At 42.3% G+C, this 17,257-nt stretch overlaps 3 protein-coding genes across 3 annotated transcripts; 1 reads left to right on the forward strand and 2 right to left on the reverse strand.

Moving 5' to 3' along the window:
* Positions 1-3,232: 3,232 nt before the first annotated feature.
* On the forward strand, positions 3,233-6,573 carry LOC127782683 (protein Rf1, mitochondrial-like). Its single transcript, XM_052309951.1, has one exon. It carries the CDS (start codon positions 3,394-3,396, stop codon positions 5,746-5,748), a length of 2,355 nt encoding a protein of 784 aa, XP_052165911.1. The 5' UTR covers positions 3,233-3,393; the 3' UTR covers positions 5,749-6,573.
* A 421-nt stretch (positions 6,574-6,994) lies between these two features.
* LOC127782684 (phytolongin Phyl1.1-like) lies at positions 6,995-8,103 on the reverse strand. The gene has a single exon (XM_052309952.1). The coding sequence runs from the start codon at positions 7,892-7,894 to the stop codon at positions 7,061-7,063; it is 834 nt and encodes a 277-aa protein (XP_052165912.1). The 5' UTR covers positions 7,895-8,103; the 3' UTR covers positions 6,995-7,060.
* A 5,738-nt stretch (positions 8,104-13,841) lies between these two features.
* Positions 13,842-16,441, reverse strand: LOC127782996 (glycosyltransferase BC10-like). The gene is made up of 2 exons (XM_052310291.1): positions 15,524-16,441; positions 13,842-14,878 (listed from the first exon to the last, which is right to left on the reverse strand). The coding sequence occupies exons 1-2, from the start codon at positions 16,103-16,105 to the stop codon at positions 14,237-14,239; spliced, it is 1,224 nt and encodes a 407-aa protein (XP_052166251.1). The 5' UTR covers positions 16,106-16,441; the 3' UTR covers positions 13,842-14,236.
* Positions 16,442-17,257: the final 816 nt, after the last annotated feature.

Here is a 17,257-nt window from a genome sequence, read left to right on the forward strand (position 1 = left end):
CGTCCGTGTGTAAAGACCGGATTTTCTTGTGTTAGTTCCTGAGATCTTGTCAGGTTTCTAAATTAAGCATTTGCTAGTAAGTTCAGTTCATACCAGCTTCTGAAGTTGCTAAATTCATCGTCTTTAGCTCAATCTCACCTCTGATGAAACAAGACGTGGCTTCATAAGCTGCTTGCGCTTTGCATGCAACCGCTATGGAACCACGACAGTGTGTTCCGTTACCTGTTACTGTGTGCCATTCTGGAACTGAATGGGCAGTACTTTGGTCAGATATTTGAACCTCAAACCTGCGGTGCACATATTATGAATTTTGATGCTGAAACCTTACCCAAGTAACAACTCATTGTAGGTCCCTCAGATGTTGCTTTGCAAAGTCCTCATGTAGAGATATATATACAATTAAGTTGCAAAATGAAATTATTTAGATTAATAGTATATATACTACTGAAATAGTGACAGCGGAGCAGTATATGAATTGGCATTAAAAACACTCCAAATATTATGTAGTGAATCAGGCATCATGATCAACCAAAGGTAATTAGAAGGTTAACAAATAGTATATTCCTTATGAATTATGATGTGATTCAGATATTCTTTAAGAACTTAAGCGAAATTCCTCTTTTATGGTCAATATTGTTAACCTTACTGTGGTTGATCCAATAACTGGAGGACATGTAACGTTGTTATATGGGTCACTCAGTTAATTCCCTTTGTTGCCTATTATCTGTGAGAATCGACAATGATTTCTGACATCAATGCAATAATATATATATATATATATATATATATATATATATATATATATATATATATTATGTATTATTACGGGGGCCTTTTAAGATCATATGCCACCAAAACCACTACTGAATACGGCACCGAATAGAAAAATTTAGACATGCATATTTGCTGCATTTTTTATCCAATGAGGATATATAATTCGATGTACAGCTCAAGTTATTTATTACCTGAGACACTTTTAGACATCTGACATTTGACATTGCAAAGCACCTTGGTGACTTGATAATTCTTGTCAAACAACTGATTTAATCAGCATCCGAATATCATAGATAGGAAGCAGGAAACAAGAAATATTGTAAGTTGTTATATCATCCTTGTTGAATTGTTTCGATGTACCTCGCCAATCTGAGCCCCTGCAATATATTGATTCAATGTCACATGCAGAATATGGGCACCGTTTCACCAATAGAGTGTGGCAGCAGTTGAGAACTTGGATGAAAGTGGCGTTTCTTCTCCCTGATCAACTCGGCTTAGACCTTCCAGATTGGTGGCAGCAGGTGCGTGGATGTTTTCGGACGAGACACAGGACCGCTTTCGGCTCTTTTTTCATGCTGGTCTGCTGGAAAGTTTGGAAAGAGAGAATGCTAGGATATTTGAGGATTCATCGAGAGTGGTTGACATCAAAGAAGAAGTATCGATCTGGAGAGCGGCCGGTATTTTTGATAGTGAGGAGTAGCAGCTTGGTCTCTAGCTCCCTGTAAATATATAGTTTATTCTCCTTTTTCTTTTCAGGGTCTTCCCCGACTCGGCAGTTTAATGTCGTGTATAATTTTTTAACTCTCTTTTATCTTGATGAAATTTGGTCGGCGTCCTTCCGCCGATCCGGCAAAAAAAAAAGAATATGGGCACCGTAAGAAAATTCAGCAAACATTATAGTGTCAGCGTTCATCAATACCTTGAAGGCAATGGCACAATAATCGTGAAAGCAACAACTCTATTTGGCCAACCTCCAACCAAGCTGTAGTAAACAACTAAAGATAAGGCCAGCAGCAGGCCTGCCTTGTTGAGATAATCCAATTATAAAGTTAAGGATATATATCGCCTGCTTCAATACTAGCACTTAAAAAAAGGATAATATTTCCAGGGTCATTTCGATGATCAAAAGATTGTTGGATTACAATAAGCATAAGATTGAATTGATAAATAGCTTTGCAAGTACTTCATGAAACAATTCTGATGACATCACCTTATACCGAAAGAACCATCTTAATTTCTAAAAGCACTCAAAATAGGCTCTATATCACTTTTAGGACTGGGTAGTTTCAAACATAGATATAGAGCTTATTTTGAGTCTACATTCAGTACCAAATGTGCAAAATTTCAAGTACCTGATGACCAAATGATCAAGGACCAGATCATCCAGTGCCAAACCCAAGTTTAAACCATCAGAAGCAAATGCAGAGATAAAGAAGTTCAGATTTCAGAAGATGAGATGACAAAGCTTAGGGCCCTTTTGAATCGCAGGGTTGAAAAAATAGAGGGATAGGAAAAACACATGATTCTGACAGGAATTGAAGTGTAAAACAGAGGATTACAAAACACAGGAAAAACATAGGAATGGTCGTTTGATTGGAGCGCAGGAAAAAACGTATGAATCAGATGAGAGAGATAGACTCAAAGAAAATTTTCTAAGAGGTTGGAGCTCTTGCTAAATTTCCTCCAAAATTCACATGCAATGTGTCATTCCATAGGAATTTCATAGGATTTGGAAAGCTTCAATCCTTTGAATCAAAGAGCCAAATAGGAAAATTTCCTATAGAATTTGAATCCTCTGAAATTCCTATATAAATCCTTTGATTCAAAGGGGCCCTTAACATGTTGGAAATCATGGCGGATCGAAGACACCATGGCCTCTGTGGACCATGTGATTGTCAATGACAATGACCCATCATTGATCTGAAGTCAAGATGTTAATCTTCATGCCTTAAATAGGTACATTTGTTTAGTGAAGTAACAACCAGGGTTTTCAAGTTTCTTTGAGATTGGATTCCAAAACTGGTGCATTAAAGTATAATTTTGCTCACCTGAACAATGAACATGCATGATCAGGACATCATATCAAGCTCAAGAGAATCAACTTAGGCATGCCACTCCTCATGATCTCATAGTTTACTGTAAAGAAACAAACAGAATAATTAAATTTTACATGAAGCACAGGAGAAAAAAAACTATAATCGCTTGGCTGAAATGGAACTAATCCTCCCTAGCCATCGTCAAGGCATAGAAAAACCTCAAATGAATCTGATGGCAAACAAGATGAACCAACCAAAAAAATTCTGAACAATATATGTTGTCCCTGGAGAGCAATAGCCAATAGACTTATTTCCTTTTGGTCCAATAAACATGGGCCATTCTAGCCTCTGCGGAGGCCCATATAAAAAAGAAACAGTTTTTTTTTTAATTATTCTTCTTCCTCCTAATGCGCTCACTGGTCACTGCCCACCCAGATTCCTCCGCCGGCGGCGGCGGCGGCAGCGGCGGCGGGGTACAAAGACGCTCCAACCTGACGAGCGGTCGCCTTCCTCCCAACCCCACCAAGCCCGCACGGGAGGGAGGGAGGGAGGGAGCCCTCTCTCAAGCAAGTCCAGGCCGGCCATGTCGTCACGCCGTGTCCGCGTCACCGGCCTTGGGCGACCCGACGCCGGCGTCTCGCGCACAAAGAAGCAGCAGCAGAATCAGGGTCTTCCTCGGCAACATCAACAGCAACAGGAAGCTGGTGGTGGTGGACGAGCTGGTAGGGAGCACGCTCACCACCTGTTCGACGAATTGCTTCGCCGAGACACCACCTCCATCTTCGACCTGAACAGCGCCCTCTCCGCCGTCGCCCGTGAAAGCCCCGCCGTCTCTCTCTCCCTCTTCAACCGCATGCCCCGAGCCGACTTATGCACGTACAGCATCGTCATTGGCTGCTGCAGCCGCGCCGGCCACTTGGACCTCGCTTTCGCCGCCCTCGGCCGTGTCATTAGGACTGGATGGACGGCGCAAGCAATCACCTTCAGTCCTCTGCTCAAGGGCCTCTGCCATGACAAGAGGACCAGCGATGCAATGGACATTGCGCTGCGACGAATGCCTGCCCTGGGTTGCACGCCGAATGCATTCTCCTACAACATCCTTCTCAAGGGCCTCTGCGATGAAAACAGGAGTCAACAAGCTCTCCACCTACTCCACACGATGATGGCTGATGATACTACAGGAGGATGCCCACCCGACGTGGTTTCATACACCACAGTCATCAACGGCTTGCTTAGAGAGGGTCAGCTGGACAAAGCTTATTGCCTGTTTGATGAAATGTTGGATCAGGGGATGTCGCCTAATTGCATCACGTATAATTGTCTTTTGCATGGATATTGCTCATCAGGAAAGCCCAAAGAGGCCATTGGGATTTTCAGAAAGATGTGCAGAGATGGTGTTGAACCGGATGTCGTCACTTATAACACGCTCATGGACTATCTCTGCAAGAATGGAAGATCCATGGAAGCTAGAAAAGTTTTTGATTCTATGGTCAAGAAGGGCCACAAGCCTGACAGTTCTATATACGGTACTCTGCTTCATGGGTATGCTACTGAAGGATATCTTGTTCAGATGCACCAACTCTTGGATGCGATGGTACGAAACGGTACGCAACCTGATCACTACATCTTTAACATATTAATAGGCGCATACGCTAAACATGGAATGGTAGATGAGGCCATGCTTGCATTTAGCAAAATGAGGCAGCAAGGATTGCACCCTAATATAGTCACCTATGGAACAGTAATGGACGCGCTTTGCAGGGTAGGCAAAGTGGATGATGCTATGTCCCAATTCGACAGGCTCATCTCTGAAGGACTAACTCCTAATGGTGTTGTTTTTAGAACCTTAATTCATGGCCTCTGTGCCTGTGATAAATGGGACAAGGCTGAGGAGTTGGCTGTTGAAATGATCGGTCGAGGCATCTGTCCCGACACCATTTTCTTCAACACATTGTTGAACCACCTATGCAAAGAAGGAATGGTTACAAGAGCCAAAAACATCTTTGATTTGATGGTACGCGTAGATGTGCAGCGTGATGTCATTACATACACCACACTCATAGATGGATATTGCTTAGATGGTAAGGTGGATGAAGCAACAAAGTTACTTGAAGGTATGGTGTTAGATGAGGTGAAACCTAATGAAGTTACCTATAATACCATTATTAATGGTTACTGTAAGAACGGTAGGATAGAGGATGCATGTTCTCTTTTCAGACAGATGGCAAGCAAGGGTGTTAATCCTGGCATTGTTACCTATAGCACAATCCTCCACGGGCTGTTTCAGACTAGAAGAATTGCAGCCGCAAAAGAACTCTATCTCTGGATGATTAAATGTGGGATTAAGCTTCCTATTGGAACGTACAACATAATCCTTCAAGGACTTTGCCAAAACAATTGCACTGATGATGCCCTCCGAATGTTTCACAACCTATGCTTGATTGATTTCCACCTTCAGAATAGGACTTTTAACATTATGATTGATGCGTTACTTAAAGGTGGCAGGCATGATGAAGCTAAGGATCTGTTTGCTTCTCTCTTGGCTAGAGGTTTAGTGCCGAATGTTGTGACCTACTGGTTAATGATGAAAAGTTTGATAGAACAAGGGTTGCTAGAAGAGTTGGATGATTTATTTCTTTCTTTGGAGAAGAATGGTTGTACAGCTAACTCCCGAATGCTAAATGCTTTAGTTGGAAAGTTACTACAGAAAGGGGAGGTACGCAAGGCTGGGGTTTATCTCTCCAAAATTGATGAAAATAACTTCTCCCTTGAAGCTTCCACGGCTGAGTCGCTGGTTTTTCTGGTTTCAAGTGGCAAATACGACCAACATATAAATTCTATCCCTGAAAAGTATCGTCCTACTGCGAAATCCAGGGCTGTTTTTAGTCAAAAAAAAATCCAGGGCTGTTTGATGCTGCCGGTAGCTATGGAGTTGTAACTAGACTTTATTCTTCTTCTTATATCGAATTAGTTGTGTAAAGATGACATTCTGGAGCTACATGATGGGAGATTTCTCTCTCTCTCTCTCTCTCTCTCTCTCTCTCTCTCTCTCTCTCTCTCTCTCTAGCATGAGTTTTTCAGAAGCTCTTTTGCTTGCAACTGCTTATTGCCCACGAGTAATGCTTCAACAATCTCCCTGTAACATTGAGATCAACCCAGATTTAAGCTGGTAATTTCCAAGGGGTATCAATTCCTGCGATCTCTGCTACAATGGCTGGCAGCTCAGTTGTTTTGTACTAGGATGCAACCTATGTTTCAGAAATAGCCAGTTTCAGTCTACTCACTGATCAATCTCCACTGGATACTATCTACTAACCAGCACAATCACAAGCTACCTGGACGGTTTCTCAAGCAGAAGGTTCACTTACACACAAACTTCAGGAAAGTGACAGCTTCCGCTTCCTCCTTGCTATGCTCTTTGTTTGTATCAGTTCTTGCATATTCTACTCAGCATAGAGCCCAAACACCATACATGACCACTTAAAGAACTTACCAACAGTATCAAACACATCAATATCTCATGGAAGAACATCAGAATGATTCCTCACCCCCCAAAAAAAATACAAGTTGCAGAGAAATTCATGAACATCTGTGCAGAACCTTTCTATTTTCACAGGGGTGCAGAACTAATCTTAACAGTGTAGTCTCATAAAAGAATATTATTTGCCCCGGGGGAAAAAAGAAACTTTCTTTCATTACGCTCTGAAATAAACTCCTTATTAAGCATTTCATTACAGTATTTTCATCACAACATATTGTTTTTTTCCTGGGAGCAGAAACATGCAGAAAGGCCATGGGAGGCAACAATAAGAAAGAGAGATGCATGAAGACCAAGTGCAAAAAAACTGTCAGCAGTGGAACCGTATATGACCACAAGACAAACTTAGCACAGGTGTATCACGAACAGATGAAATCTTTTAATAATCCTATCACATTATCATGTATTCATGTACAAGGGGTGAAGCGTATGTACATTCGAATTGCCATGTACAAGAGGAGAAGCATATCTATCTACATGTTTACAGCATTGAGCCTCCATTTTCACCATCTGATCATCAGCAACATATTGTATCTTGGTAATTGCAGCCTCCCTCCCCCCGCATTATTTTCGCTGGTACAACTCTCAATTCATCATTTTCTTGGCTGGTAGTATTTACCTTTCCGGAAAAGCAACAAATCAAAACTCACCACAAATTAAAGCTTTCTCATTTCTCCAATAGCTATACAACTCATGCCAGGATTTCTTTTCCTCAGCTAGACACACACTGGAAACCCTTACAAACGGCTAGCCAAGCAGCAAACAACAGTATGCAGATGATGGCATCGACGACGACGATGATCTTCACATGGCGCACCCACAATGACCGGGATGAGTGCTGTCGTCGCAGCCTGGACTGGCTTGCACTCCGCTCCAGCGACATGCCACCAACCTCCTCTGGTGGCACATCAATTCTCACTCCCCTAGTTCCATGCTGCTCATCCTCGCAAACCGCAGCTGACGCTGCCTTCTCCTTAGCCTTCTTCTTATCCTTCCTACTCCCACTTCTCCCTAGCAAAGGAACCTTCGATGAGGTGCAGCTAGAGCTGTCACTAGGCTCTCCCTTTTCCACACTTTCCTCAAGGACAAATGTTGCATGGGGCATCTTCTCCAGCGAAGCCACCAGCCTCTGTACAGCCGGTACCAGCGAGTCATGGAAGCCGCTCCTATTTACAGTCCTGAACACTTCGCGCACACGCTCCAGGAACTGCAAGGCACCCACATTTCCGACACTCGGGTCAATGATCGCGAAGAAGGTGTGCCCATCGGCCATGAGATAGCCATAGCTCCTAGACCCCGCCGTGTGGATATAATGCCGGTGATACGAGGGCGCATTCTCGAGGCAGAGCGCGGCGGTGGTCTCCATATGGGGGTCACCATCCTTGCTGTTGTAGCAGTAGATGATCTTCCTCCCCTTTGCAATGCAGCAGTACACCGTGTTGTCGGCCGACGAGCTCATCCGCTCGTCCTCCTCGGCAATCTCGACCTCGAGGGGCTTGGCGCGCGTGGACACGAGCTTTACAGACCTGGATCGGCGAGAATTCATCAAAATTCTCAGAAGCAGCCACCCCCAACCCCCCCTTCACAGTTCACACACTGACAGCAACTCCCCTACCCCAAATTCAGCTACACAAGAAACCGCCCTTTTTGGGTCCCCAATTCAACTCTCCACAAGGATTAGATTCAGACTGGGTCTTCTTCTCCACAGACGGCTGCAGGATCCCGGATCAAAGAAACTGGAAATTGGCATAATACATACATACAGTGAGTATTCCTACTGACGCAAAATTACCATGCCTCTGAACTGATACAGCATTACCCCCCATATCAAAAACCTGAAATTTCGCATCAAGAAGCAACAAAACCCCCGTCTCCAGGGAAAGGAATGCGCCAAGAAACAAAAAATACAGTACCTTTGAATTAAATAAAAAGAAGTGACGACGCCCCGTGCAGCAGCGGCGGCGGAGGAAGGGATCGGAGGAGGCAGGCAAAGGTGCAGAGTTGGAAGGATTGGGATTTCGACAGGAAGACGAAGGGGGGGGGGGGGGGGGGGGGCAGAGGAGGAGGAGGAAGGCGACGGAGAGAGAGAGAAGAGAGAAAAAGGCGAAATCTTTGAGGTTGAGAAGAAGGGGAATGGAATGGAAGGAGAAGACTCGGTCTTGGGTTGGGGGATTTGACTGGGTATAACAACAACGGCGACAACAGGAAGAAATATTATAATCGAAAATGATGGCGACGCGGTTTGAGCCATTTGAGCTTCACCATCCAGGAATCCTTTTTAATTAATTAGGCTGCCTCCTTTCAAAGGAGATTGGAGAGAGATTGGGGAGATTATCGCTCGTTTTCCACGCGCACGTTTTTCAAATTACTAAACGGTGTATTTTTTGCAAAAAATTTCTATATGAAAGTTGCTTTAAAAATTCATATTAGTCCTTTTTGAAATTTAAAATAGTTAATACTCAATTAATCATGCGCTAATGGCTCACCTCGTTTTGCGTATCTTCCCAATCTTCTCAATCCCCTCACCCTCAAACACAGCCTTAGTATAGTGTTATTATGGACTCCCTCAATCCAAAAAAAAAAAGATAAACCCTGATTTCTATATCCAATGTTTGACCGTCCGTCTTATTTAAAAAAATTAAAAAAGACAAGTCACGCATAAAGTATTAATCATGTTTTATCATCTAACATCAATAAACATACTAATTATAAAAAATTTCATATAAGACGGACAGTCAAACGTTGGACATGGAAACCTACGGCTTGTTTTTTTTTTGGACGGAGGGAATAACTCCTAGATACAATATATTATTTTAAAGATAATTACCGCTATACATAGGACCCACTTATACAATTCATATATAACTAGAGACACACTCCCTCTTTCCCCTAATAAACGCAGTTGTGGGTTTCACTTCCCAACGTTTAATCGTTCGTCTTATTTAAAATTTTTTTATGACTACTATTTTTATTGTTATTGGATGATAAAATATGATTAGTACTTTATGCATAACTTAATTTTTAATTTTTATTTTTATTTTTTTCAAATAAGACGGACAATCAAAACGTTGGGCATGGAAACTTATGGCTGCACTTAAAATGGGACGGAGAGAGTAACATATATAAATCAATCAAAGTAGAGCATGGTAATATGCATTGCAACCGTTTATAACCGGTACTCAAATTCAATCGTAAGTGAGTTGAACAATTGGACCATATGCATAGCAATTTCCTTTAAAGATAAACCTCTATTATATACTCCCTGTGTTATTAAAAAAAATTATAGCTTTAGCTAATAATAAAGACTTAAAGTAGAAGGTCAAGAGATTGTTATGCCCTTCTATTGATATCTTTGAAAGTAGCTCCTCTAAAATAAAGTTAATCAGAGAGACATGAGAGACATGGGTCCCTGATAGATGGGACCCACCGTCATGGACCTAAACGTCAGTGGTACACATCTCTCTAACGTAGAGTATGTCAGAGGAGCTTCACCCGATATCTCTATTAGGGAGTCGTCCTCTTCGCTCTATACTTTGCCCACGTCTTTACGGAAAAATCAATGGAGAAAACTAATCGGGCGCCTCACCCACCTTAAGAAAAAACTTAATGGTTTCCTCGAAAAAACCAGCCAAGTAGAAAAAACCAAGAAAGTTAGGGGGAAAAAATAATCAAAACGCTCGGTGAAGAAAAAATTATGCTGACCCCACCCACCTCAAAAACCAAATGTTTTCTTCAGAAAACCAGTTAATTAGGAAAAAAACTAAAGCGCTGCCTACTAAAAAAATGGCTTAACTTTGTTTTTTTTATCCTATGGTATGGGTAATTTGCTAGCTAGAGAAAAGGAGTACTAGCTAGCAAAGCATGCCTATACAATACGACCGTGCACCAATAAGCCCAAACGGCTACTGGGTCATCGGGTCATAATTTATTAGTCATGTCTAGTGGGACAATATTGGGACATCAATAAAGGTAAATGTTGGATATAAAATATGAAGTTAATTTTGGAAACATTTTAATTTGTACTATTCAAGTAGTAAGACAAAGATTCCAAAAATACACAAATATTTTCTACCATATGTTACCCATCAACATAATTTTTTCCCCTCCGTCTCAAAATGTAGTGACTTCTAGCTTCGAATTTGAACAAATTACTACTTTTAGCGAGTATTCAAGTAGCGAGACAAAGATTCAGAAAATGCACAAAATATACGTTCTACCATGTGTTACTCCTAAACATTTTTTTTTGTTAAAGGCCAATGATGAGCATCTTTCTTCTCAAGTATAAGAAACTAAGCAAATGATAAAAGTAATTCATTAACTCCAAATAACTTAAACCAAACCGTTTGCAATATTTTCACTGTTAGTGTGCGTGTGGGCACATAGCCGACTTGGATGAGAGACCCTACCGTGCACACGGATATAGGAGTATAGCTTTCCAGCTAATCAAGATAAAGGAGGAAGCATTTTGAAGCGTTCGAAAGTTTGATTGCTGCTTGCTAATGTGCAAACAAAGATGCTTGCATTGTCAGAAGAGACCTGATTTGATGTGGCTGATAGCAGCTACCTCTCCATAAAAAAAAAAAAGTCCAATCCTACTTATGTGTATCCAGATTTATAGCTAGTGCTTGTTTTTTTTTAACAGATAAGTAGTAGCTTGGTTCATCTCTCCCTGTTTCCCAGATACTTCTCACTCACCAAACGAATCGACAACGATCGATCGATCGATGTGGATGCATGCATAAATTGATTCTTTTATCCGTCCATTAGTTCGTGTTTGTTGATTCTTAATTTGACTTGATCATCGGTGGAGATTAGTTAATGTCACACGTGTTAAAGAAAAAAAAAACAACGGTGCTTTAGTTTCTGGTTATTCTGCAGTTTTTATGCTCGTATCATCAAGTTCATCCAGGGAACATTCAGATATTCAGTCACTTCTTGTACCATGGTCCCGTTTGATTTAAATTATTGATAGAATTATTACCATAGATTATCTGATTGATTATAGAGATAAATAAAATAGTTTAAATAAATGGTATAAACAATACATCAAAAGAAAATATTTTAAGAAAGCGTATTTTGTGAAGCGTGAAGCAAACACTCTGTTTTAATATTCTTTTAAAAGAAGATGATCCAAATGGCAACTCAATGACCAAACTTTTTGCCCCCAACAATTCAGAGAAGGGGATTGCATTAACATGCATCTGTACATAGGCTTTTGCTTTGCATCTAAATATGAAAAGGCAATTCAGGCAAAGGAAGAGTTGGAGAAGAAGAAGAAAAGATGTATATATATGCAGTTGCAATATGCAACTATGCAGGGATGACAGATACGCCACTTGGCACTTGGTATTAGGGAAAGACAAGACGTGTTCATCAGTGCAACTGAACGTCTGATGATGATGATGAGGCAACACCTGATTTGCAGAGATAAAAAGCATGGTGTGGCATACCAACACTAACAGTCGCATGAACTATAAATAAACAAAAACTGAAACATTTGCATTGGATCAGCAACTAAGCATGATATGTGCCAAATCATTAACAGCATTACTTGCTGCAATTGAAAACAAAATATTATGCCACTGAATCACTGAAACCAACCGGATTTTGACCAGGTAATTGTGCTCTCTGCAGTTTTGGAGATGTGAGATGTGCTAATGGGCTTTCGCTTATTTAGGCCTGGGTTGTGGGCCTAGCTGATGTTGGGCTGTCTCTGTGTGATCCAGTGCTATTGCTTCTGGGTGCTTTTTTTGGTTCCTCTCTACATGCTGGTCCAGTTCACTATTTGTAGACTTGTAGTGGTAGTTGTTATGAGTTTATGACATAATTTACCAGCCAATTTATGAGACCTGTCTGAATCCTCTATTCTAGTGATAACTGTGAGCTAGTGATAACTGTGAAATTCCTGTGTTCAAAGGATTTCTTAGTATAGTAGTAGTAGCTATTGGTGGTGCAGTATAATCCTACCTATTACATGGTATCTTTGTATAGTAACAGCCATATATTACCTCCTCCGTTTCATATTATAAGATTTTACTCCCTCTGTTTCACAATGTAAGTCATTCTAACACTATATTATAAGATTTTCTAGCATTACCCACATTCATATATATCTAGATTCATGAACATCAATATGAATGTGGAAAATGTTAGAATGACTTACATTGTGAAACGGAGAAAGTATATGTTAATGAATCTAGCCATATATTAACATCTATATGAATATGGGCAATGCTAGAAAGTCTTATAACCTGAAACAGAGGTAGTACTGGTTATCGTTAGCTCTATCATATAATCTTTAGCTTCTGTTTTTTATTTATCAAACTAAAGTTTGTAAATATCAGAAGTATTCAATATTAGCAAAGTGTGCTGCATAATGAATTTAATGATATGACTTTCATTTATCATAACAAAGAAATGAAAATATTAGTGATCGAATTCAAATATTAAGGTCAACCTAAAATTGTGTATGCAAACAGATTGAGAAACTTATAGCAACAAAAATAAAAAAGAGCAAGCTCATTTCTCTTCACAACTTGCTACTGCTTATCCGTTCTCTGGTCCTCTGCTCAAAGGCTTGGCCATGCCTGCACCATCACTTGCCTCCATACAAAAGCACCATGCCTTTTTTTTAATCATCTTTTCTCTTCTTTTGGTAGAGAAAAGATAATATTCTGCAGTATCATCCGAGAATAAATACTTTCAGAAATTCGAAACCCAAGTAGCATGAAAATTGTAGCAGAGGACATCGTTTTCATGCCATCATCTTATTTTTCTAGTAGCCCAAAATGTGCCAGGTCACCAAACAAGTCACTTTCAGCCAATCTCAGAACAATTTCACTTCTTCCCAAATCATCAACACTACTACCAATGCCAGAGTTTTCACCCAAAAATATCTGAACAGAAGCATCCTGAATAAAACAACTCAGACAAGGCATACATTATTCTGTGTTAGATTAGATATACACTACTATAACTTACAGATATGTCAAGTACAAAATATTAAGATTCGTAGACCTGTGATGATAGCTAGCTCAAGGATGGATTACACTAATCACCATGGGCACGACAAGAGTGTGGGCTACACCACCAGCCTAAATCATGTCACCCATGTTCACCAACCAATCTTAGTTTAGGCAGCTGTCAAATGAAAGGCAGCATATTAAGCATGTCCCTCCCAAACAACATGCAATATTCACTTGCTAATAAGTACACCCAATGTCTGAACTAATTAAAGAATTTGATGCAGAACTGGCAAACTCCTGTGTGCACTTTCAAAAGGAACCAACTTTTGTTAGTTTCTTGCAGAGAAAATTCAGTCCAACAAATCTGCCACATGGAGAGGGCATATTCTGCATTCTGCCTTACATCCACAAACTTCTCTATCTAAGCTTTTCTGCACCAAAGCATCCAACAACAACCAATGACAAGGTGTTACTTCAAGGTTTAAAGACTGGCTGTTAAGTAAAGAGTGACATCTGGCAACCCAAGACTCAAGTAAAAGCAATGATTGATAGGTTATATTCACAGAAATTAGTATCCTGACCAAGTCATTACAATGGATGGGGAAAGAAGAAAAAGAAAAGCTCTAATATCATATAGCTATGATATAATAAAAAGAATGGGAGGTGAAACAAAAGTCCTCTCCGTATGCAGCTCCATTCATCCTATACTCAGGAATCAGCTTCAGGGCAGGTGAAGTAATCTTCACTGCCCGCACAGCATCATCCATCAGAGATGGGTGACGACTCATCGAAAGGCGTCTCCGATCCATCTGTCATGCGATACATGCCCCCAAACATGTATAGTGTACCGCTACTCCTCATGGAGTATGTGCGCCGATGGAGATAGTCCGGTAGCGTGATGCCAATGAAGAATGGTGAGTAACTCAAAAGTCCAATATGGTCGAAGTGAGGTTCATCAATGGCCCGAGAGCGCTAGGAGCAAACTTCCTAGCAAACAGATAGCAGACAGAAGTGGGCTTCGAGTTGTAAGTGCATCGTGTACCGTTATTCCTGATAGCCTGGATGAACTCTTCACTGATGTTTGAAGCACCATATCTTGCTGGGTGTGGACCTCCTCTTGACCAATCAACCCATGTGATGGTCCTGTTGGCATTCAGGGACCCATGAAACAAATGCAGATAGGTTGGTATGTAATGCTCATCCGGATAACAAGATGGTCTGCAATGCTTCCTGAAGATTGAGTAGTACTTGTTGTCTGCTATTATCCGCAAGGCCAGTTCACGGTTGAGCTCAAACCACTCTGACCCTTTTCTCCATTGACTCGGCAAGATGTGAGGAGCCATCCGCCGGTTGTAGCGGCCAGCACATTGAGGGGTGTCGATGTTATAGGACTCCACGAAGCTGTGTGCCGAGTTTATGAGATACTCATAGACGGTTGGGAAGTTGAACACGGGGATGCAGCTCTCCGAGAGAAGAACGAACCGCTCATTGGAGAAATCCAACAAGGCATTGGCCAGCAGCCGCTTCTCAGCATCAACAAGGGTGATCGATCCCCAGGACACTTCCTGCAGTCAACAAGAAAGAAATATATCAGAATGTGCACAAGAGAATTGCAGCAGAAACTAAATACACGCATTACATGATCACAGAGAGAAGTTATCATTATTTTTATGTTGCTAGCTGTTTCTGAATAGGATGACAAGTTGTTTGCCAGAATGCCAGATGGCTGGAATTCCTTAGCCAAAAAGTAAACGGGAGAAAAGGCATATCAAGGCATCAGTCAAAACAGCTGCTTTAGGAGCAAAATCGAAACAGCCCAAAAAATGTATTGGCTGATGAAATTAAGCAAACAAACTGAGTGGAAATCGTTGAGCAAGCATCCGATATTCGTCTAAAATCAGAAAAAGCAACCGAGTAGATAACCAACCTAGCATGAAAGGCAGGCAAGCATATTCCCCTAGAGCAAATCCTCTCCCATTTGCAAACAAATCCCAATCAAGTTGAGCACGCACATGGCAGCCACCAACTAGACAACTAACACCTCGGATTCATCAATCCACCAAGGCACCAGCTAATTCATTGGAGTTGGACAATGCAAATGCTACTCGGCGGATTCATTGGATTGCAATGGTTCAATGGTAATTTAACAAGAAAAGAAAAGAAAAGGAAGTAATAATAATAAAGTAGTAGTAGATGAAAGAAGAAGTGACCTCGCTGGGGATCTGGCGGGCGAAGAAGGCGGAGTTCTTGGAGACGTTGAGCTTGTAGTCGGGGAGGGTGTGGACGTAGACGGAGTAGAGACCGTGGTGGCCGCGGAAGAAGCGGTCCCAGAGCGGCGCGAAGGGGAGCGGGCCGCGCGTCATGAAGAGGAAGGCGACCTTGGGGACGCGCTGGAAGGGGAAGTCGTCGGCGACGGGGACGAGGGAGGCGCGCCAGAAGAGCTCCGGGTCGGACATGGAGTGCGCGAGGTGCGGCGGGTGGACGAACGACTTGAAGGTCGGGGCGCAGTCGGCGCGCTCGCACGCGCCGAAGGTGTTCGACGGGAAGAAGAGCTCGGTGTGCGAGTTGTAGTAGTAGCGGGACACGTTGGCGCTCGCGGAGAGCCCGATGACCACGCCCGCCATGAAGATGACGGCCACGGTGACCAGCCTCACGAGGAGCCCCGTCGTCCACCACTCCTTCCGCGGCGTCGGCGGGCAGTAGTCCGCCTCCTCGTCCCCAGAGGCGCCACCCGCTCCCCCCGCCGCCCCCCCTCCCCGCGACTTCAGCATCGCCTTCCCGTCCCCCCACATCACCGCCGCCGACGCGACGCGACGCCACCCAAATCAAGATCGGGGTTTCTCCTCTCGCGCCCAGATCTCGCACCACAAGAACCGAACCCGCACACGGAGCAAGGAATCGAGAGAGCGAGATGGATCGGGGGAGGAAGGAAGGGAAGACACGGGATTTTCGCTTAGCGGCGAAGGATGGAGGTGGGGGGTGGGAAGCGCGTGGAAGAAGAAGAGGAGGGAGGAGGAGGTGGTCGGCGGCGAGGTCGGGCGGGCGGCGCAAGTGAGAGGGGCTTGGGCGCCGCGTGCTCCGATTTATGGGAGCTTCTCCTTCTCGACGACGAAGAAGAAGAGGAGGAGCGCCGCAAGGGGGAAGGGAGGATGGATTAATTAATTAACGTTAATTTATTTAAGGTGATTAATTTAATTAATAATTAATTAAATCGGATCGATCAGACGAGTTCGCGGCGGAGGGGAAACGGTCTAAATTGCAGGCGGGGTGGTAGGGACCCCACATGGCAGTGGAACAGAGGCAACGCCGCGTGGGGTGGGGCCCATGTGTCACTGTATGCGCACGCGCTTCAGGGTCGCAGGGCCCACCCACCCCCTCCCCTCTGTGGGATTTGGGTGCTTAGAAAAATGTTTTTTTGAAAAAAAAAATTGTATGCATTTGTTTATATCATTTGTTATTTGTTAAATTAATAATGTCTTCAAATATTTGATTTGTCATTACGGCTGTGGTTAGATCTAGGGGTGAAAAGTTTTGGCATATTACATCGGATATACGGGCATAGATTTAAAGTATTAAACGTAGACTAATAATAAATTAAATTACAGATTCCGCCTGTAAACTGCTAGACAAAATTATTAAGCCTAATTAATCTGTCATTAGTAAATGTTTACTGTAGCACCATATTGTCAGATCATGGAACAATTAGGTTTAAAAGATTCATCTTGTAATTTAACTGCAATATGTGTAATTAGTTTTTTTTACCTATATTTAATATTGTATGCATGTGACAGGTGAAAGATTTTGCCACTGGCCACGATGAAATCTATAGTCGCTGAAAAAAAAAACTAAATCAAACAGGCCACCTCAGGAGGAGTTTAATCATTATTACAATATCCAACAAAAAGAATTGATTTTCAGAATATTTCTGCTGATAAGATTTCCCC

Source organism: Oryza glaberrima, chromosome 8 (assembly GCF_000147395.1).
Source record: "Oryza glaberrima chromosome 8, OglaRS2, whole genome shotgun sequence".
NCBI classification, from domain to species: Eukaryota; Viridiplantae; Streptophyta; class Magnoliopsida; order Poales; family Poaceae; genus Oryza; species Oryza glaberrima.